Source organism: Loxodonta africana, chromosome 26, assembly GCF_030014295.1.
Source record: "Loxodonta africana isolate mLoxAfr1 chromosome 26, mLoxAfr1.hap2, whole genome shotgun sequence".
NCBI lineage: Eukaryota > Metazoa > Chordata > Mammalia > Proboscidea > Elephantidae > Loxodonta > Loxodonta africana.
The window spans coordinates 26,646,793-26,671,321 of NC_087367.1; the positions used below are offsets into that span (position 1 = coordinate 26,646,793).

Genomic DNA, 24,529 nt, shown 5'->3' on the forward strand with positions numbered 1-24,529 from the left:
CCCCATGCAGAGGGTTGTAATTGTAGTTCACTGTAACTCGAATATGTCGTAAGTCAGGGACTACCTGTATAAGTTGTGTGAGCTTGGGCAGGCCCCTTAACTTTTCACTCTGCCATAAACACTCTTTGATCTAGATCTGCAGTGTCCAATATGGTAGCCACCAGTCATATGTGGGAAACGCTGGGGGTATAGTGCTTAAGAGCTATGGCTGCTAACTAAAAGGTTGGCAGTTCAAATCCACCGGACCTTCCTTGGAAACCCTATGCAGCAGTTCTACTCTGTCCTATACAGTCACTATGAGTCGAAATTGACTCCACGGCAACGGGGTAAGCCGCATGTGGCTATCGAGCACTTGAAATGTGGCTACTCTGAATTGAAATATGCTGTCAGTGCAATATATACACTGGATTTAAAGACTCAGTAGGAAAAAAAAAGCCATAAAATATAATTTTTATAGTGATTACATACATGTTGATATGATAATTTTTGGATATACTGGGTAAAATAAAATATATTATTGAAATTAATTGCTTTTACCTTTTTAATGAAAACCTGTTGCTATCGAGTCAATTCCAACTCATGGTAATCCCACGTGTTACAGAGTAGAACTTCCCCATAGGGTTTTCTTGGCTATAATCTTAACAGAAGCAGATCTCCAGGTCTTTCTTCTGCAATGCTGCTCGGTAGGTTCAAACCCCCAACTTTTCAGTTAGTAAAAACCTGAAAACTCCTTGCCATCGAGTTGATTATGACTCACAGCAACCCTGTAAGACACAGTAGAACCGCCTCATAGGATTTCCAAGGCTGTAAGCCTTTGTGGAAGCAGGCTGCCACATCTTTCTCCTGTGGAGCAGCTGGTGGGTTCAAACCACCAACCTTTCAATTAGCAGCAAAGCGATTAGCCAGTGCACCACCAGGGCTCCTTTAGGTTAGCAAATCATGTGCTACACCTTACGTATGTGATTCTTATTATATATTTCCATCGGACAGCACTAATCTAGACAACTGTTGCAGTTCTTTGCAGTCCAAGTTTGACGACTACAATCCACTAACTAGTAAATTTTTTGTCTTAAGTTAAAATCATTTTAATATTCTATTAATACTCACACTCTTAAGTACACATATATTAGAGCAAACTCTGCTTAAAAAGCAAAACAAACATAACATTCAAATTTGGTTATTGGATTTTGCTTTACACATGCTGTATTCTGTTCAGACACTAGTGATGATAATGAATCATTCATTCATTACAGGTTTATCAGACACTCAATGATGCAATATGTTACTCCTCCCCAAAGGTGAGTGGTTGATCAGATGATTTCTTCCCTGAGGTGAGTGATAAGGGTTATATAAGAATATTGAGTTCTCCTAAATGCAAAACAAATTGGTGGAGACTTGGCTATTTGTCAGCACCACAGTTAGCTGAATACGTTTAAGCAATCATGCGAGTATATTCACTCTATGTGACTGGTAAGAAACTATGGAATTGGAGTATACTTATTGCATAATTATTTATGCTTATCTATTTTTTTTTTTTTATATTTTGAGATGGTTCTGTTACTCTCCAGTATTATTACATGGTTTGTGGGATCAGATAGACTCAGATGCCTCTGAGCTCAGCACCTCCCACGTAGCAGCTGTAACCCTGGCCAAGTTACCTCAGCTCATTAAGGCTCAATTTTCTCATCTGTAAAATGGAGGTAATTATAATTAATTGAGCTAATATATGTAAAGTGCCACAGTAAACACTCACTAAGTGTTAGTTCTATTCTCTTCTATCAAATACTTAAAAAAAAAAAAAAACTGTAGCTATTCTAGACAATTCTGACTCACGGCGACCCCATGTGTGTCAGAGTAGAACTGTGCTCCGTAGGGTTTTCAATGGCTGCTTTTTCAGAAGTAGATCACCAAGCCTCTCTTCCAAGGCACCTCTGGGTGGACTTGAACCTCTAGCCTTTCAGTCAGCAGCCAAGGACATTAACTGCACCACCCAGAGACTCCATCAAACACGAGGCCATTGCCATTTAGCATATGCCAATGCAGGGTGACGGTGACCACATGTATTACAGAGTAGAACTGCTCCATAGGGTTATCTTAGCTGCAATTTTTCTGGAAGCAGGTCACCAGCTCTTTCTCCCTCAGAGTCACTGGGCAGGTTCAAACTGCCAATCTTTAAGTTAGTAGTCCAGTACAAACCTTTTGTGACACTCAGGGACCGCATCATCCTACACTAATGGGGTACAGATTTTTATTGCTGCAAAGGCCACGAGAGAGGATCACATCCAATACCCTTGATTTGTTTCAGTGGAAACTGAGGTCTATAAAAACCAACTCATTTTCCCCAAGGTCATAGGAGAGTGGGCCCTGATCTAGCACTAGTTCTACTCTGCCTCACTGCCCCATTCAAATACTTCCAGTTGATTTTTTTTTTTAATTTTGCTGCTGTTGTTGAGAATATACACAAGAAAATATATACCAATTCAACAGTTTCTACATGTACAATTCAGTGACATTGATTACATTCTTTGAGGTATGCAACCATTCTTGGCCTCCTTTTCTGAGTTGTTCCTCCCCCATTAACATAAACTCAGCACCCCCTTTCAATTCTTTTGAGTTGCTGTTGTCAATTTCATCCCACATAGACAGTTGTTAAAAGACCATAATGCTCAAGGCAGCCATTTTTCACTAGTTAAGCTGAGCTATTGTTTATTGTTTGGTTTTAAGAAGACTTCAGGGAATATTTTTGGTTTAAGGTTTAAAGATTATCTCAGGGCAATAGTTTCAGGGTTCGTTCAGCCTCCATAAATCCAGAAAGTCTGGAGTCCATAAGAATTTGAAATTCTGTTCTGCTTTTTCACCTTTTTGATCAAGTTTCCTCTATAGAATCCTTGATCAAAATATTCAGTAATGGTGCCTGGGCACCATTCAGTTCTGATCACATGGCGAAGGTGGCCATTACTCATGGAGGCAATTAGCCGCACATTCTATCTCCTCCTCATTCCTGACCCTTCTTTGTCTGTTGCTTCAGGCAAATATAGGCCAATTGCTGTGCCTTGGATGACCGCTTGCAAGCTTTTAAGACCACAGGCACTGCGCAAGGAACTAAAACGCAGAACAGAAGCACTAACCACATTCTTAGTTCAATTAACTGGGATGTTGACGCTGTGTGTGAACATCTTAAGGATTGCGTTTGTTTACTGGTAATAAATTTTTAAATGTATTTTCTGAATAAATGTGTCACTTCAGGCTTTAAACCCTTTTTAAACTTGGATCTAGGATCTAAGTCCTCATGCTAGCTATCAAATAGCACTTTGAGAAGAAAGCTGAAGCCAAAAGACAAAATAGAAATATGAGAAGAGAAAAGATAAAAGTCCAGGAAAAATGTCAAAAGAGGCACATGGTTATTATTACCTAACCCTGCCTACAACAGCCGGTCGGGATTCTCCCAAGGCCTCACAAGAAGCCACACGTAGTGCTGCTTGTTCTGGTTCACCACGCTTCAGCAACCCTGGCACCCTTCCAGACCCCAAAGCCTGAGGCTTTGCCCCCTGGCACCTGTGTCACCCTCAGTCATGCTTCCCTTTCATCTTCACCTAGCTAACTCTTGCTCACCCTCAAGCAACGGCTTGGAGGACGCTTCCTCAGAAAACCTTTCCTGACTCTTTGGGCTAGGTTAACGTGCTCGATTGTTAACCAAAAGGTTGGAGGTTCAAGTCCACCCAGAAGCACCTCAGAAGAGAGTCCTGGTGATCTACTTGCAAAAAATCAGCCACTGGAAACGCTATGGAGCACAGTTCTACTCTGACCCACGTGGGGTGCCCAGGAGTCCCCGTCAACTCAACGGCAACTGCTTTTTTTTTTTTTTTATATAATCCCAATCACAGAGTTCTTTTCCTTCATTGTACACAATTGTAATTAAGTGTGTATTTGTTTAATGTCTGTATTCCATACACAATGTAAGCACCGTGAGGGCAGGACAACCTGTCTTACTTACCACTCTCTTCCCAGCACCATACAGCGCCCAGCTCATATTGAGCACTGAGTAAAAACTAGGTGAATTAATCACAGAAGGAATCAACAGATGAATGACCTTTCTAAACTATCTTCATAAGGCTGTGTTTACACAATGATTAAGGTAAAATGGGCGTTTTTGCCATCAGTAAGTACCAAACCAGCTGAATACACAGCTACATGCAAAGAGACAGGGAGTGCTGTGGTTCAATGTCTATGGGCTTCGTTATTTTTGATACTCAGTGCTTGGGATGGCTTAGAGATGGGTGAGCCCAGGATGGTCACTGTGACAATAAAGAACTGTTGTGATGAAGGCTGCTCTACCACTGGCTCCTTTCCTACTTACTGTCCATTACTCTGTCCCAGGGCCCGCCTGGGTCCTTCACTTCATGTTCACAGTGAAAGGAAATCAAGTTCACTTTTAAATGGGTGCTTTTTTTATAGAGGCTTGAAAGAGTTCTTAAGAGATTTAAGAGAAAAAAATGGGAACAAAATAAATAAACCCCCAGTATCTCTTTTTTTTTTTTATCTCTAGCTGCAAACAGGTATGTGGATAAAACATAGTTAACAAATAGCAGCATTAAATGCTTGTTGAATGAATAAAACTACATTCAGCAAACAGGCCTATAGATGCTCATGAATGTAGAGGCTTGGCACATGTTGCTTCTAAACCTCCTGGACTCAACCATTTCATTAACATACTTCAGTAAAGAGCACTGTCCTCTCCTGGCCTCTCAGGGAGTAAAGGTCCCGCATGTGAAATCACAGACAGAAGCTTCCCCGTCAGTGGAGGTTGTGAGAAACAACCACACCCAGTGAATTACTTGAGCCCTTCATCTAATTAAAGTCCTGTTTTTTTTTTTTATGGAAAAGCATTTGACTTTTCCATCCTAAAGAGCATGCATTTGATTTTTATGGCACCTTACTCTCAGAACTCAATACATATTTAAAAAAAAAAAATCTACGTGGAGACAAGAGGAAGGAGAAAACTGGAAAGAAAGTGTGGGCCAGCAATGAAGAAAGTAACTGAGACACAGTATTGAGTCCCATGATAAATGCAAACAACACGTTATTCTAGGTTTATTTTAGATAAAAGATACATAGACAATTTTCTATCAGTACAAATGTCAACAAAGTACCTGGGTGGCACAAAGATTAAGCATTCAACTCGACTACTAGCTGAAAGGCTGGTGGGTCGAACCCACCCAGTGGCACCTGGGAAGGCAGGCCTGGAGATCCACTTTCAAAAGGTCACAGCCTTGAAAAATCCTATGGAGAAGTTCTACTCTGCACACACTGAGTAGCGTCTGAGGTATTAAAAGCTTGTGAGTGTCCATCTAAAATACAACTATTGGTCTCCTTCTGTCAGGAGCAAAGAAGAGTGAAGAAAACCAAAGACTCAAGGAAACAATTAGTCCAAAGGATTAATGGACCACAGGAACCACAGCTCCACCAGCATGAGACCAGAGGAACTAGATGGTGCCCAGCTACCACTACTCACTGCTCTGACTAGGATCACAATAGAACGTCCCAGTTAGAGTGGGAAAAAAATCTAGAACAAAATTCAAATTTATAAAAAAGACCCGATTTACTGGTCTGAGAGTGAGTGGAGTTACTCCCAAGACTATAATTCTTAGACACCCTTCCAATTGGAGTGAAGCCATTCCCAGAGATCACCTTTCAGCCAAATAATTGACAGGTCTATAAATAAACAGTAACGCATGCAAGGAAAGAGCTCCTTAGAACAACCATCTACATGACACCAAAAGGACAACATATGCCCAAAAGCAAAGACGAGAAGAAAGGAAGGGACAGGAAAATCAGAGGAATGAAAATGGGGAATCAGGGTGGTAATGGGGAGAGTGCTGACTCATTGCAGGTATTGCAACCAATGTCATGGAACAGTTTGTGCATAAATTATTGAATAAGAAACTAATTTGCTCTGTAAACCTTCACCTAAAGTACAATAAAAATAAATACATAAATAAATAATTAGCCTTATTGAAACTTTACTATGTGCCAGGCACTGTGCCAAGTGCTTTACATGAATTAGCTCATTTAATTCTCATAAAAATCTATGAGATTGGTATAATTATTACCCAACTCTATAGCTATAAATGTAAATACGTACACATATGGATGTATATGTGCATACGTGTGTGTGTATACAGAGACAGAGGAAAAAAACTAAAAATAAAAATACCAAAATGTTAACAATTATTTCTTTTTTTTTAATTTATTTATTGTGCTTTAGGTGAAAGTTTACACATCAAGTCAGTCTCTCATACAAAAAGCCATACACACCTCGCTGTGCACTCTCAGCTGCTCTCCCCTTAATGAGACAGCACACTCCTCCTTTCCACCCTGTATCCCCCCGTGTCCATTCAACCAGCTCCTGTACCCCGTCCCTCCCCATCTCGCCACCAGACAGGAGTCGCCCACATAGTCTCATGTGTCTACTTGAGCCACGAAGTTCACTCCTCACCAGCATCATTGTCTATCTTATAGTCCAGGCCAATCCGTGTCTGCAGAGTTGGTTTCAGGAATGGTTCCAACCTTGGGCTATCAACGAGTCTGAGGACCATGATCATCAGGGTCCCTCCAGTCTCAGTCAGACCATTAATCTTGGTCTTTTTACTAGAATTTAAGCAATTATTTCTGAATGGTGGGATTATGGGTGACATTAGTTTTCTTTTTAGTATACTTTTCTATAGTTTCCAAGTCTTCTAAAATAAAAACCAAACCTGTTGCCGTTGAGTCGATTTCGACTCATAGTGACCCTGTAATAAAATAAAAGCACATGTTAACTTTATAATTGGGTGACTTCAATAGAAGCCATACTTTTTAATTTATTGGAGCTAATAACTTTCTTTTTAAAAAATATATGCAGGGGCCTATCTACAGAAAATATCGCCTAGGGCCATTAGTGTTAAACTGTTGAATGATCTATCACAGCTGGTTATAGAAACTGTGATGGCCAATTGAACTGCTCATTGGCGACCCCCCTCAAGCGGTATCCAGAGCACGCTCCCTACCTGCTATATGCCTTAGTTATATTTCAGATTTAGCCTTATCGAAAACGGCCAGTCACTTGCACCTCACGGAGAACTGATTTAATAGATTCCTTCCAACAGCTGGTTGACAACATTGTACTAAAGGACTGGGATGGGGGAAAAAGAGCAGGAAGGAGGACAAGTAATTTTAGAATATGGATCAACCCCCAAAGTATCGATAACTTTTAAGTAGCACAAAAGAGAGCAGGGAAAAAGGAAAATATGGTGTAAACAAAACAAGATACCAAAACCAAACTACCTATTTTGAAAATCCATTTAGGGTCCACTATGGCCCAGAAAGGGCAAAATAAACACTTCTAACCCTCTATCCCTGCCCACCAGCCCCATGGTCCTGTGCTACCTGGGCACTGTTCTCTGTACCTTCTGCTAGGACTCACGAACCTTAGAGAAGAAAGTAGAGGAGGAAAGGAAAGCTCATGGTAGAGTAAAATCCTGGTTCTGCAATTTGATCCTGTAATCATGGCTAAGTTCTGTAACTTCTCTGGGTTTCAATTTCCTCATCTATAAATTGGACCAATTGTTTCCTTGAGTCTTTGGTTTTCTTCATTCTCCTTTACTCCAGACAGAAAGAGACCAATAGTTCTATCTTCGATGGCCACTTGCTAGCTTTTAAGACCCCAGATGCTACTCACCAAAGTAGGGTGTAGAATGTTTTCTTTATGAACTACGTTATGCAAATTGACCTAGATGTCCCCCGAGACCATGGTCCTTAGCCTTCAAGGCCAGTAACTCAGTCCCTCGAGGTGTCTGGTTATGTCTAGGCAGTTTCAATGACTGTGCGGCCTATGTGCTCTATTATATACGTGAATATACATCCAGCGCATACAAATAGGTATGTAGAAGTATCCACAGCCAAATCTATATATGCACATGAGTGTACTCCCACACCTATTCAGCATACATATCTATCTATGTATCCACTCATAGACTATTGTTTGTTATTACTGGTGTTACAGGACTGTGAATGTTATAGTATTTATCTTCATTGCCTTTTATTCTTGTGTACCTCACAGTATCTTTCCTTGGCTTGTTTAAGTTGTGCTGACTTCCGCCATATTGTGTACTGCCTTTACGTTCACCAAAGTTAATACGTGTCTACTCTCTAGTTAGTGATTTTCCCTCCCTCCCCCTTCCATCCCTGGAAACCATCAAAAATGTTTCTTTCTGGGTGTAAACCTTTTCTTGACTTTTTCTAATAGTAGCTTCATACGATACTTGTCCTTTTGTGAATTATTTTTTCTCAGCACAGTGTCCTCCAAATTCATCCGTGTTGTGAGATGTTTCACGGATTCATCATTATTCTTAATCACTGCATATAATTGTTTACTTTTCAATAAACACATGAATATTTATTACATATGAGAAACTGTGCTGCATATACAATTTTATGTCCTGTGATTATACTTAATACAATATTATGAGTATTTCCTTAAGCCAATAAATTAATTGAAAGCATCATTTGATGATTGCAAAATCATTATGATTCCATCATTTATTTGACTATTCCTTTATTGTTGGATAGTTAGGTTGTGTCCAAATTTTCTCTATTATAAAGCTGGGATGCAAAGTATTTTAACTGATAGAATTTTTCTTCATGGCAGCAAAAGTGAAAAAGAAAAATTCAAGTCATATGGCGGATGAGGGACAGACTTTTTGAAAAGAGTAACCACTTATAGAAGGGTTGGCCTTACCTCGGAATCTCTACCAGGGTCAACTCTGGCAAATGGCTCCTGCTTTTCCCAACACTGCACATGCTTCTGCTTCTGGACCAGTATTTTAAAAGTCTGCGGAGTATCCCTCCCTATGGTTAGAAGGTTGGAAGAATTCTTATCCCCACCCCCCAGATCGTTATGGAAGCAGCAATGGAGGCCTCAAGGTAGGGGCAAGGAGGTTAGTGCTAGGTCAGGTGTTGGTAGTGTGAGAAGGACAAAATGAACCATTTTTGAGCCCCTGTCATCTGGTAGTAAGTACTATGACAACCATTTCTCAGATAAACAATCTTTTTTTAGTCACAGCTAGTAAGTGAGGGAGTTGGATTTGACCCTAAATTGTTGTGTGCAAGCCCATTCTGCTCTGCCTTTAAGTAGAGGGCTGCTTTTGTTTTTTAAAGACATAACTATTTTCTCCAGCTCCTAACTCTTCCACAACTGCATTTGTAATGTCGGTGATATCTGACACACAGAAGGAGTTCAGTAAACGCTGGCTGAGTTGAATTTACAGGTTGACAGAGGTGTTCATTTGAGTGCTGTCTGAGAGACACTCATATGGGGTGGAAACTGGAATTGAAGTGGCTGCACTTCTGGAATTATCTCACTTTAATTTTGGGACCTCAAAACCCTCTGCAAGCTGGGCCAGCTCTACAAATTATGTCATTAAAACCTGCTGTGGCCCAGCACCATGCAAGTAGCCTAGGGAAAGATGGCTCAGGATATCTGGTTCACATTGTTCAGCTGCAAGATTCTTGCCACCCCACGCCAAGCAGACTCTGTCCTTTCTGCCTGGATGAAAAGACAAGGCAGAGGCTGTACCAGAGCCACATTCCTCTGAGGATACCTGTGTTGTTGTTGGTCGCCATTGAGTGGATTGCAACTCATCAGGACCCAATGTGTGCAGAGTAGAACTGTTCCATAGGATTTTCAAGGCTCTGACCTTTTGGAAGCAGATCTCAAGGCCTAACTTCTGAGGCACTTCTGGGTTAGTTTGAACCACCAGCCTTTTGGCTACTAGTCAAGTGGAATGCTTAACTGTTTGTGCCAGAAACTCTGTGGACACTTGTACTGATAGAAAATTGTCTACATGTTTTTTATCTAAAAAAAACCTAGAATAATGTGTGGTTTGCATTTATCATGGGACTCAATACTGTGCCTCAGTTACTTTCCTCATGCCCAGCCCACACTTTCTTTCCAGTTTTCTCCTTCCTCCTATCTCCACTTACATTTTTTATATGTATTCAGTTCTGAGAATAAGGAGCCATAAAAATTGAATGCATACTGTTTAGTTTGGAAAAGTCAAATGCTTTTCCATACAGAACTTTAATTAGTCAAAGGGCTCAAGTAATTCATTGGGCGTGGTTGTTTCTCATAGCCTTCACTGATGGGGAAATTTCTGTCTGTGATTTCACAGAGGCATCTTTACTCCCCGAGAGGCCAGGAGAGGAGAGTGCTCTTTATTGAAGTATGTTAATGAAATGGTTGAGTCCAGGAGGTTTAAGAGCAACATATGCGAAGTCTCTATATTCATGAGCACCTTTAGACCTGTTTGCTGAACGTAGTTTTATTCATTTGGCAAGCATTTATTGCTGCTATTTGTTAACTATGTTTCACTCACATATCTGTTTGCAAAAAGAGATACTGGGGGTTTATTTATTTTGTTCCCATTTTTTTCTCTTAAATCTCTCAAGAACTCTTTCAAGCCTCTATAAAGCACCCATTTAAAAGTGAGCTTGATTTCTTTCACTGTCGACCTGAAGGAAAGGATCCTGTCCACATTAACCAGGTGGGCCCTGGGACAGAGTAATGGACAATAGGTAAGAAAACAGCCAGTGGACCTCCGAAACCTCAGATGCTGCCCTGTGCTGCGCCCCCCAGGCCCAGCCTGCCAGCCCCAATTCATGCTGCAAACTACCCATTCCCACCCCTCCACACCTGCTGGACCTGCCCCGCTGCACCATAGTTAACCAACTGGCCCTGCCCACCTGGACAAGGTGGTGAGAACTATCGTGCCCATGGACAAGAAAGCAACAAAGCACACCCAGCCTTCCCACCCAGACATAATCAAATAAAACAAAAAAGGATGAAACAAACAAACCTACAATCTATGAACAAAGAAAATAATTCCTGAATGTCTCCGAGACAGCAGATAATGCCAAAACCTATTTAAAAAAAAAAAAAAACAGGACAGGATGGCTGCAGTAAGTGAGCAAAATAAAACACCAAGATGACCTTTCAGTAGAAGAAAAGGCACTGGGACTACCTGATAGGGAATTCAGAAGTCTTATATTCAGGGATCTCCAAGAGATTAGGAAAATCATGAAGGAAAATGCAGACAAACCAATGGGAGAATTCAGGAAAATAATACAAGAACAGAATGTTAAAATAAATAAGCAATTAGAAATCATACAAAAACAGCAATTAGAAATCTAAAAGATAAACAAGATTTTAGAAATGGACAATGCAATAGGTTTTAAGAGCAAACCTGAAACAATGGAAGGTGGGATCAGCGAAATTGAAGACAAATCCTTGGATACCATTTTGTTTGAGGAAAAATCAGAGAAAACAATGAAGAAAATCTAAGAACTATGTGGGATACAATCAAGAACAAAATTTGCAGATGATCAGAGTTCCAGAACAGAGGGACAAAATGGAAAACACAGAGAGGATCGTTGAAGATTTGTTAACAGACAACTTCCCTAATATCATTTTTAAAAAGAAGAGATCCAAATGGTCAATAAGCGTATACAAAGAAAAAAAATTTTTTTTTCAAGTACATAGGAACTTGATAAATACAAATTAAAACAACCACAATGAAGTAATAATATTCACCAACAGGTTCCTAGGTATTTAACCTAGAGAAGCTCTGGCACCTGTCCAAAGATGTCCATAGTCGCACTGTTCTTAGTAGCACAAAACTGAAAATACCTAAATATATATTAGCAGTACAGTGGTTAAATAATTAATGGCACCCTGGAATGTAATATTAGGAAATACTGTAAAGCAGTGAAAATGAATAAGCTATGGCTACATAGAAAAGAAGAAAACTTCCCTAATACCATGAAAGATGAAAAGCTGACCATCCAAGAAGCTCAATGAATCCCATATAAGATAGACCTCAAAAGAAAGACACACCAAAATCGCCTAGACATATCATAATCACGCTTGTACAAACCAAAGACAAAGAATCCTGAGAATGGCTTGAGAAAAATGAAAAGTCACATACAAAGGGGAGACAATAAGACTAAGCTCTGATTACTCAACAGAAACCATGCAAGCAAGAAAGCAAAGGGATGACTTATATAAACCTTTGGGAAAAAAAATTGCCAACCAAGAATAACGTATCATGCAAAACTCTTGCTCAAATATGATAGCGAAATTGGAGTATTTCCAGATAAACAGAAATTAAGGGAATACGTAAAAACCAAACCAAACTTACAAGAATTATTAAAGGGATTCCTTCAGTTAGAGAACCAAGAACATTAGAAAACAACCTGAATCTAGGACACAGGACAGCATCAACCACATACCAATCTAGGTAATGAACTCTCAAGTATAAAACAAAACTAAAGTTTTACAACCGAGAACTAGAGATGTCAATCTCAAAATGACAATAATGTCAGAACAATAAAAGAGGGACTAATCAGTGTAGGTATAGAATTTTGAAATGTAGAGGAAATCAAGGTGATATCAAATAATAAAAGACTGGTTCCAACTTACGAAGATGAGGTTACATTTCAAAGTAACCACAAAAAAATGAAACAAACCCACTCATCAAAATAAAGAAGAAAAACACAAAGTTTCAGTAAATACAAAATCTACAAAAACAAAAGAAACAAAAAGAGAATTCACAAACACAAGGAATTCAGCACAGGAGAGTAACAGGAATAAAGAAAACATCAGTACCACAAAAAAAAAAAAAAAAAAAAAAAAGCACTACGAAATGACAGCAATAAACTCCTATCTACAGATAATCACACTGAATGTAAACGACTTAAATGCACCCATAAAGACACAGAGAGACAGAATGGATTAAAAAAAACATGAACCATCAATATCCTGTCTACAGAAGACACACCTTAGAAACAAAGACGTAAATAATGGGAAAAAATATCAAGCTAACAGCTACCAAAAAAGAGAGAAATGGCATACTAATCTCAGATAAGAAAGGCATTAAGACAATATCCACCATAAATGACAAGGAAGGATATAATATAATGATTAAAGGGACAATCCACTATTATGATTTAACCACAATAAACATTTACACACCCAACGACAGGGCTACAAAATACATAAAAGAAACTCTAAAAGCACTGAAGAGAGAAACTGACAATTCCAAAATAATAGTATGAGACTTCAATGCACCACTCTTCGTAAAGGACAGAACATCTAGAAAGAAACTCAAAGATACATAAGATCTAAAGGCCACAATCAACTAACTTGACTTCATAGACATAGATAGAACACTCCACCCAACAGCAGCAAAGTGAGCATTCTTTCCAATGCACATGGAATGTACTCCAGAATAGACCACATAAAAAAAAAAAAAAAAATTTTTTTTTTTTTTGGCCCGAAAGCAATCCTCAACAAAACCCGTAATTTGAGGTAATACAAAATACCTTCTTTGATCACAACGCTTTAAAAGTAGAAATCAGTAACAAGAAGAGCAAGGGAAAAAAATCAAATAGATGGAAACTGAGTAACACACTGCTTAAAAACCACTGGGTAATAGAAGAAATCAAAGACAGAATTAAAAAATTCTTAGAATCAAATGAGAATGAAAACATATCATACCAAAAGCTTTGGAACACAGCAAAGGCAGCGCTCACAGGTCAATATAAAGCAAAGATGCACACATCAAAAAAGAAGAAACGGACAAAATCAAAACATTAGCTACACAACTCGAAAAATAGAAAGAGAACAGCAAAAAAAAGCCCACAGCAACCAGAAGAAAGGAAATAATAAAGATCAGAGCAGAAATAAATGAAATAGAGAATTAAAAAAAAAAGAAGCAACAAAACCAAAAGTTGGTTCTTTGAAAGGATCAACAAAATCAACAGGCCTTTGCCAAAACTGGGAAAAGAAAAACAGGAGAGGAAGCAAATAACCCAAATAAGAAATGAAATGGGGGAATTACAACAGATCCAACTGTAATAAAAAGGATCGTAACAGAGTACTGCGAAAAACAATACTCCAAAAAATTTGAAAACCTAGAAGAAATGGACATGTTTCTAGAAACACACTATCTACTTAAACCAACACAAACTGAAGTAGAAAATCTGAACAGACAAATAACAAGAGAAGAGATTAAGAACGTTATAAAACTAAAAAAAAAAAAAAGCCCTGGCCCAGAAGGCTTCACTGGAGAATTTACCAAACATTCAGAGACTAGCTCACACTACTACATGCAAACTATTGCATAATATAGATAAGGAAGGGATACTTCCAAATTCATTCTATGAAGCCAGCATAACACTGATACCAAAACCAGGCAAAGACACAACAAAAAAAGAAAATTACAGACCAATATCTCTCATGAATAAAAACAGATGTAAAAATTCTCAACAAAATTCTAGTCAATAAAATTCAGGATCATGTTTAAAAAAATACATATACCACAAACAAGTGGGATTCATACCAGGTATGCAAGAATGCCCCCACGTGTCTGTCAGTTTGTCGTACTGTGGGGGATTGTGTGTTGCTGGGAAGCTGAAAGCTATGCCACCGGTACCCAGGTACCAGCAGGGTCACCCATGCAGGACGGGTTTCAGATGACCTTCCAGACTAAGACAAACTAGAAAGAAGGACCCAGCAGTCTACTTCTAAAAAGCTTTAGCCAGTGAAAACCTTATGAATAGCAGCAGAACATTGATATAGTGCTGGAAGATGAGGCCCCCAGGTTGGAAGGCTCTCAAAAGATGACTGGGGAAGAGCTGCCTCCTCAAAGTAGAGTCAACCTTAATGATACGGATGGAGTAAAGCTTTCGGGACCTTCATTTGCTGCTGTGGCACGACTCAAAATGAGGAGAAACAGCTGCAAACATCCATTAATAATCGGAACCTGGAATGTACAAGGTATGAATCTAGGAAAATTGGAAATCGTCAAAAATGAAATGGAATGCATAAACATCAGTATCCTAGGCATTAGTGAGATGAAATGGACTGGTACTGGCCATTTTGAATTGGACAATCATATAGTCTACTATGCTGGGAATGACAACTCAAAGAGGAATGGTGTTGCATTCGTCAAAAAGAACGTTTCAAGATCTATCCTGAAGTACAAAGCTATCAGTGACAGGATAATATCCATATGCCTACAAGGAAGACCAGTTAATACGACTATTATTCAAACTTACGCACCAACCACTAGGGCCAAAGATGAAGAAATAGATTTTTATCAGCTGCTGCAGTCTGAAACTGATCGAACATGCAGTCAAGATTCATTGATAATTACTGGCGATTGGAATGCGAAAGTTGGAAACAAAGAAGAAGGATCAGTAGTTGGAAAATATGGCCTTGGCGACAGAAACAATGCCGGAGGTCCAACGATAGAATTTTGCAAGACCAACGACTTCGTCGTTGCAAATGCCTTATTTCACCAACATAAACGGCAACTATACACATGGACCTCACCAGATGGAACACACAAAATCAAATTGACTACATCTGTGGAAAGAGGCAATGGAAAAGCTCAATATCATCAGTCAGAACAAGGCCAGGGGCTGACTGTGGGACAGACCATCAATTGCTCATACGCAAGGTCAAGCTGAAAGTGAAGAAAATCAGAGCAAGTCCATGACAGCCAAAATATGACCTTGAGTATATTCCACCTAAATTTAGAGATCTCCTCAAGAACAGATTTGACGCACTGAACACTAGTGACTGAAGACCAGACGAGTTGTGGAATGACATCAAGGACATCATCCATGAAGAAAGCAAGAGGTCACTGAAAAGACAGGAAAGAAAGAAAAGACCAAGATGGATGTCAGAGGAGACTCTGAAACTTGCTCTTGAGCATCGAGTAGCTAAAGCAAAAGGAAGAATTGATGAAGTAAAAGAACTGAACTGAAGATTTCAAAGGGCAGCTCAAGAAGACAAAGTATTATAATGACATGTGCAAAGAGCTGGAGATGGAAAACCAAAATGGAAGAACACGCTCAGCATTTCTCAAGCTGAAAGAACTGAAGAAAAAATTCAAACCTCGAGTTGCAATAGAGAAGGATTCTATGGGGAAAAAATTAAATGACACAGGAAGCATCAAAAGAAGATGGAAGGAATACACAGAGTCATCACACCAAAAAGAATTAGTTGATATTCAACCATTTCAAGAGGTGGCATATGATCAGGAACCTATGGTATGGAAGGAAGAAGTCCAAGCTTCTCTGAAGGTATTGGAAAAAACAAGGCTCCAGGAATTGAAGGAATATCAGTTGAGATGCTTTGACAAACAGATGCAGCGCTGGAGGTGCTCACTCATCTATGCCAAGAAATATGGAAGACAGCTTCCTGGCCAACTGACTGGAAGAGATCCATGTTTATGCCTATTCCCAAAACAGATGATCCAACCGAATGTGGAAATTATAGAACAATATCATTAAAATCACACATAAGCAAAATTTTGCTGAAGATCATTCAAAAATGGCTGCAGCAGTATATCGACAGGGAACTGCCAGAAATTCAGGCCGTTTTCAGAAGAGGACGTGGAACCAGGGATATCATTGCTGATGTCAGATGGATCCTGGCTGAAAGCAGAGAATACCAGAAGGATGTTTACCTGCGTTTTATTGACTATGCAGAGGCATCCGACTGTGTGGATCATAACAAACTATGGATAACACTGTGAAGAATGGGAATTCCAGAACACTTAATTGTGCTCATGACGAACCTTTACACAGATCAAGAGGCAGTTGTTCGGACAGAACAAGGGGATACTGATTGGTTTAAAGTCAGGAAAGGTGTGCGTCAGGGTTGTATCCTTTCACCATACCTATTTAATCTGTATGCTGAACAAATAATACGAGAAGCTGGACTATATGAAGAAGAACGGGGCATCAGGATTGGAGGAAGACTCATTAACAACCTGCATTATGTGGATGACACAACCTTGCTTGCTGAAAGTGAAGAAGGCTTGAACCACTTACTAATGAAGATCAAAGACCACAGCCTTCAGTATGGATTGCACCTCAACATAAACAAAACAAAAATCCTCACAACTGGACCAATGAGCAACATCATGATAAATGGAGAAAAGACTGAAGTTGTCAAGGATTTCATTTTACTTGGATCCACAATCAACAGCCATGGAAGTAGCAGTCAAGAAATCAAAAGACACATTGCATTGGGCAAATCTGCTGCAAAGGACCTCTTCAAAGTGTTGAAGAGCAAAGATGTCACCCTGAAGACTAAAGTGTGCCTGACCCAAGCCATGGTATTTTCAATCACATCATATGCATGTGAAGGCTGGACAATGAATAAGGAAGACTGAAGAAGAGTTGATGCCTTCGAATTGTGGTGTTGGTGAAGAATATTGAATATACAGTGGAATGCCAAAAGAACGAACAAATCTGTCTTGGAAGAAGTGCAGCCAGAATGCTCCTTAGAGGCAAGGATGGTGAGACTGCGTCTTACACACTTTGGACATGTTGTCAGGAGGGATCAGTCCCTGGAGAAGGACATCATGCTTGGCAGAGTACAGAGTCAGCGGAAAAGAGGAAGACCCTCAACGAGGTGGATTGACACAGTGGCTGCAACAATGAGCTCAAGCATAACAGTGATTGTAAGGATGGCGCAGGACCAGGCAGTGTTTCGTTCTGTTGTGTGTTTTGTTATGAATCAGAACCAACTCAACAGCACCTAACAACAACAACAACATGCAAGAATGGTTCAACATTAGAAAATCAACCAATGTAATCTACCACATAAATAAACCAAAATAAAAGAATCACATAATCATCTCAATTGACTAGGAGAAGGCATTCGATAAAGTCCAACACCCACTCCTGATAAAAACTCTCAATAACATAGGTATAGAAGGATAATTCCTCAACACAATAAAGGGCATCTATAAAAAACCAACAGCCAAGGCAAGAAAAAGAAATAAAGGTACATAGAGAATTCAAAAGACTCCACAAGAAAACTACTGAAACTAATAGAAAGATTCAGCAGAATAGCAGCATACAAGATAAACATACAAAAATGAGTTAGATTCCTAAACATCAATAAAAAGAATTATGAAAAGGAGAGCAATACCATTTACAAAAGCCCCTAAAAAAATAAAATACTTAAGAATAAATCTAACTAAAGACATAGAAGACCTATAAAAAGAACACTACAAAACACTACTGCAAGAAACTAAAAAAGACCTACATAAATGGAAAAACATACCATGCTCATGGATAGGTATATTCAACATTGTGAAAATGTCAATTCTACCCAAATCAATCGACAAATATAATGGAATCCTGTGATCCAAACACCAGCAGCATTTAAAGAGACAGAAAAACTAACTTTATACTGAAAGGAAAGAGGCCCCAGATAAGTAAAGCATTATTGAAGAAGAACAAAGTAGGAGGCCTCACACTACCTGACCTCAGAACCTACTACATAGCCACAGTATTCAAAACAGCTTGATACTGGTACAATGACAGATACATTGACCAGTGGAACAGAATAGAGAACCCAGATGTAAACCCATTCACCTATGATCACCTGGCCCTTGACAAAGGCCCAAAGTCCTTTAAATGAGGAAACACAGTCTTTTTTAACAAATGGCCCTAGTAAAACTGGATGTCCAGCTGTAAAAAAATGAAACAGGACCCCTACCTCACACTATACATAAATTCTAATTCAAAATGGATCAAAGACCTAAATATAAAACCCAAAACTATAAAGATCATGGAAGAAAAACTAGGGTCACCACTAGACACCCTAATATACAGCATAAATATGATACAAACCGTAACTACCAATATACAAATGCCAGAAGATAAGCTAGATAACTGTGATCTTCCAAAAATTAAACACTTATGCTCATCAAAGACTTCACCAAAAGAGTAAAAAGTGAACCTACAAACGGGGGAAAAAAATTGGCTATGACAAATCTGACAAAGCTCTAATCTCTAAAATCTATAGGAAAATCCAACACCTCTACAACAAAAGGACAAATAATCCAATTAAAAAATGGGCAAAGGCATGGATGCTCCATAGACACATCCAAACTCTTTGAGGGACCGAATTGCTGGGCTGAGGGTTGTGGGGACCATGGTCTCAGAATATTCAGCTCACTGGCATAACATAGTTTATAAAGAAAATGTTCTATGTTCTTCTTTGGTGAGTAACATCTGGGGTCTTAAAAGCCTGTAAGCAGCCACCAAAGATACTCCACTGGTCTCACCCCTTTGGGAGCAAGAGAGAATGAAGAAAACCAAAGATACAAGGGAAAGATTAGTCCAAAGGTCTAGTGGAACACAACTACCACAGCCTCCACCAGACTGAGTCCAGTACAACTAGATGGTGTTTGGCTACCACCACTGAGTGCCCTGACAGGGATCACAATAGAAGGTCCCAGGAAGAGCTGGAGAAAAATGTAGCACAAAATTCTAACTCACAATGAAAGACCAGACTTACTGGCCTGACAGAGACTGGAGAAACCCCGAGATTATGGCTCCCGGACACTCTTTTAGCTCAGTAAGGAAATCACTCCTGAGGTTCACCCTTCAGCCAAAGATTAGACAGGCCCATAAAACAGAATGAGACTAAAGGGGCACACCAGCCCAGGAGGAAGGACTAGAAGGCAGGAGGGGATGGGAAAGCTGGTAACAGAACTCAAGGTCAAGAAGAGAGAGTATCAACATGGGGGTTGTTAACCAATGTCATAAAACAATATGTGTACTAACTGTTTAATGAGAAACTAGTTTGTTCTGTAAATCTTCATCTAAAGTACAATTTAAAAAAAAGAAAAAAAATGGGCAAATGATATGAACAGACACTTCACCAAAGAAGACATTCAGGCAGCTAACAGACACATGAGGAAATGCTCACGATCACTAGCCATTACAAAAATGTAAATCAGAACTACAATGAGATGCCATTTCACCCCAGTATTACTGGCACAAATCAAAAAAACAGAATGTAATAAATGTTGGAGGGGTTGGAGGGAGCTTGGAACGCTTATGCGCTGCTGATGGGAATGCAAAATGGTACAACCATTTTGGAAAACGATATGGTGCTTCCTAAAAAGCTAGAAATAGAAATACCATATCCAGGTATCCCACTCCTAGGAATATATCCTAGAGAAATAAGAGTTGTCACATGAATAGACATATGCACACCCATGCTTACTGCAGCATTATTCACTATAAGCAAAAAGATGGAAACAACCTAAGTGCCCATCAACAGATAAACTGATAAACAAATTATGGTACATACACACAATGGAATATTATGCAATGATAAAGAACAATGACAAATCTTCAAAACATGTCACAGCATGAATGAATTGGGAGGGCATTATGCTGACTGAAATAAGTCAATCACAAAAGGACAAATACTGTATGACATCACTATTATAAAAAGTCATGAAAAGCTTTACACACAGAAAGAAACAATCTTTGACGGTTACAAGGGAGGGAAAGAGTGGAGGGAAACACTAACTAGACAATAGATGAGCAGTGATTTGATGAAGGGTAAGAGTACACAATACTGGGTAAGCCAGCACAACTTGATCAAGCAAAGTCATAGAAGCTTCATAGACACATCCAAACTCCCTTAGGGACCAAGTTACCAGGCTGAGGGCTGGGGACCATGGTCTCAGGGGACATCTAGCTCAATTGGCACAACATAGTTTATAAGGAAAATGTTCTACATCCTACTTTGGTGAGTAGCATCTGGGGTCTTAAAAGCTTGCAAGTGGCTATCTAAGATATGTCTACCAGTCCCACCTCCTCTGGGGCATGGGAGAATGAAGAAAACCAAAGACATAAGGGAAAGATTAGCCCAAAGGACTAATGCACGACAACTACCACAGCTTCCACCAGACTGAGTCCAGCACGACTAGATAGTGCCTGGCTACTACCACCACTGACTGCTCTGACAGGGATCACAACAGAGGGTCCCAGGCAAAGCTGGAGAAAAATGTGGAGAAAAAATTCAAACTCACAAAAAAGACCATACTTGCTGGTCTCGCAGAGGCTGGAGAAAACCCTAGAGTATGGCCCCCAGACACCCTTTTAATTCAGTACTGAAGTCATTCTTGAGGTTCACCCTTCAGCCAAAGATTAGATAGGCCTATAAAATGAACAATAATACAAATAGCTCAGCCATGTACACGAGACGAAATGGGCACGCCAGCCCAGGGGCAAGAATGAGAAGGCAGGAGGGGACAGGAAACCTGGACAAATGAAAACAGTGAACCCAAGTTCGAGAGGGAGAGAGTGTTGAAACGTTGTGGGGTTGGCGACCAATGTTACAAAATAATATGTATTAATTGTTTAATGAGAAACTAATCTGCTCTGTAAACCTTCACCTAAAGCACAATAAAAAATAAAATAAAAAGGTCTTTTGCAGAAGAAAAAGAAAAAAAAAAGGCCACACACTGACCTAACAGAGACTGGAGGAACCCCCAAGACGAGGGGCCCCACACACCCTACTAACTCAGAACTGAAGCCACTCCCGAAGTCCACCTTTCAGTCAAAGATTAGACAGGCCTATAAAATAAACAATAACACACATGAGGAGCACACTTCTTAGATCAACGAAATGTAGGAGACCAAAAGCAAGACGAGAAGACAAGAAGGGACTGGAAAATTGAATGAATGGAGACGGAGAACCCAGGGTAGAAAGGGAAAAGGGGAGAGTGCAGACACGTTGCGGGGATTGCAACCAATGTCACAAAACAATTTGTGTAAAAATTTTTGAATGAGAAACTAATTTGCACTGAAAGCTTCCAAGTAAAACACAATAAAATAAAAAAAAAATTGTGGAAGGATCCTGTAGTCCCTGAATAAATATAAATTAAAACTTTATTTGGGTATAAAAAATAAATAAATAACCAAGTCAGTCTTTAGAACACAACTATAAACTAGGGTTGACCTGTTTTTATATATTAGATACCACTGAAAGAGACATACTTTTATTTCAAAACAAAGGAAGCAAAATTTCAAAATCGATGCTTTCCTCACCACCTTACTTTTTAAGTGGTCAGACTAGTGTACCAAAGACACACCTCATATGATTAAAATAGTCAAATGCCATATAGAGCAGGCAAGGCATGTATTTTACTGTGGACTGATTCATCTCCCAGACCACAAGCCACAGCTGGCTGCCTGGAAGACTTTATAAAAGCCTACAGAATAAGAGGGGAGAGGGCTAGAAAACCGGAAATGTTGTCATGGCTGAATCTGCCATTAGCTTCACTTACTCGTACTACTCGGAAGCATTCAGTATAATAGCACAGCGATTAAAAGCTTCTTAAAATAAGTATAAAAAGAATTCAGGGTTTAAAAGGCATTTCTAAAAAGTTAAACTGATTAGTTTAAAATACTGTAAGAATCACAGCACCCCTTCCCACTCATAAAATCACCTTGTCCACAACTGCCTATAAATGATCACTTCAGGGCAGGCCGTTCAGTTTCCATCTCCTTCATTCCCATCCATTTATATGTATCATAAAGACACACCTGGTGTGACTCCACATTCTGATAAAGGTCCCTGGGTAACACAGTTTGCACTTGATTGTTGTTTTTGGCCATCGAGTTGGCCCCCAACTCATGATGTTGTCGAGGGCTGTCAAGTCGATTCTGACTCATAGGAGCTCCGTGTGAAAGAGCAGAACTGTCCCATAGGGTTTTCTTAGCAGTAATCTTTATGGAAGCAGATCACCAGGTCTTTCTCCCGTGAAGCCACTAGGTGAGTTCAAATCACCAAACTTACAGTTAGCATCGAGTGTGTAACCATTGGGCAACCCGTCTACCAACCTGGAAAAAATGGTTGACTGTTGGAACCTACACAGGGGTATCACGGAAGAAAGGCCTGACAATCTGCTTCAGTAAAGAACATCGCCTAGAAAACCCTATGGAGCAGTTCTATCCTGTAACACATGGGTCACCATGAGTCGGAATCCACTCAACAGCAATGGGTTTTGTTTTCGTCTCAGTTTCAGACTGATCTCAGTTTCGAACTGAAGGAGAGGACCTGTGTGTAACTCTACGCTCCTCTTCTTGGGTATTACTCCTACTGAAACCCCAAAGGAAATTGTTTTTCTTATAATGAAGTTATCCTTGAGTTAATTTCCTTCCCACACACTCACCAGGTTCCCTCTGGCCGGTGGCTTGCATGTGTAAAAGCGGGGAAGGCATGTTGTGGCCCCTGAATGGTGACAGTAACTAAACAAGACACAGAACTGAAGCAGCTATTCATATACATGTGCAAGGGGCTGGGTGGAGAGGCGTGAGTGAAGGGGCTTTGCGTTCATAGGTGTATTCCAAAAGTCTGAATAAACACCAACCCGCACAATGTAAGCACTTAAAAGATCTGTTGGATAGCACCATCGACGTTAACATCCCTTACTTTCCTGCTTTTCTTAGTTTCTTTAAAAGCTTGCCATTTCACTACAGTATCTTTAACACGTACATGGGCTTCTAGCAATTTCACGATTTCAAAAGTGTTACACAAGAAAAGAATTGTGAACCTGTTTTCTTCACACAGAGGGAACTTACAAATCACTTTCATCCTAAATTTCTTATATGAACATTTAAGCTAGGTATATTTCTTTGAAAATTGAATTTCTCTCCTCTCCCTCTCTCCCTCCCTTCTCTCTTTCCGTTCTCCTATCTCTTTCTCCCTCTCTCTCTCAAACTGGTGTTAAAGAAAAGCAGGTCGCCAGTTAAGGTCCTTCGCTCCGAGTAAAAAACCTAAATCAATAACCCACGCCTGTCCTGGACAGCATGGAAACGTCCACGTCCCAAGGATATCCCTGGATGTGGCACAGGCCGACCCCCAGGGCGGCGACCGCTGTCATCGCCGGTCCCGGGTGGGCGGCGGCGCGCGGTGCGCCCTCACCTCCGCACTGGGCGGATCAGTACCTCCATCAGACCGCAGCCCTGGAGAGGCCGTGACATCAGCCAGCCCCCCTGGAGTCCTCGAAGAAGTCCCGAGGCAAGCCGAGGCACCCCGGCGAGGGCGCAGAGCCCCACTCCCCCGGGTGGGATGGGGCGCGGGAGCCTGGGGTCCCGCCCTGCCCGGGAGGGGTCGCCCGGCCAGGCCCGCGGTCTCCGCGCCCAGCAAGAGCCTCTCAGCTACGACCTCGCAGAAGCAGCCCCTCACCTTTTCCTCCGTCCAGGCCGTGGCGCTCCGAGCGGCCCCCCCAGGCGCCAGAGGCAGGGCGGCCACTAGCAGCAGCAGGTGGAGGGTATCCATAACGCTTCGGTCCCCGCCGCCTGCCATCTCTCCGGGGCTGCCTGGGCGCCGGTTCCCGGGGCCGCCCGCGGTCACGAGCCGGGAACGCGCGTCCTTCGCCGTCCCCCTTCTCCACCCTTGAGTCGACAGTGCCCGCCTCCCCATCGCATCCCGGTCGCCTCCTGCTGCGTGGCGCAGGCCGAAACCCTCCTCCCCTAGACCTTCGCAAGCCCGGGCTGGGCTTCCCGCGAGGTACCAGCTGCTGAATCCCGTGAAGCAAACACAGCCACTTTCCTTATCTGGGACAGGAAGGAAGGAGAGATGAGACATGGAAGAGCC

At 40.7% G+C, this 24,529-nt stretch overlaps 1 protein-coding gene across 2 annotated transcripts in view; it reads right to left on the bottom strand.

The window, feature by feature from the left end:
* The window catches only part of QPCT (glutaminyl-peptide cyclotransferase), a 55,855-nt gene extending 31,592 nt beyond the window's left edge, over positions 1-24,263 (bottom strand). For both annotated transcript variants that reach the window (XM_064277190.1, XM_003416080.3), the window contains exon 1: positions 24,119-24,263. In XM_064277190.1, coding sequence (XP_064133260.1) covers positions 24,119-24,238 — 120 coding nt within the window. In that variant the 5' untranslated portion in view covers positions 24,239-24,263. The remainder of the gene's footprint in view (positions 1-24,118) is intronic.
* Positions 24,264-24,529: the final 266 nt, after the last annotated feature.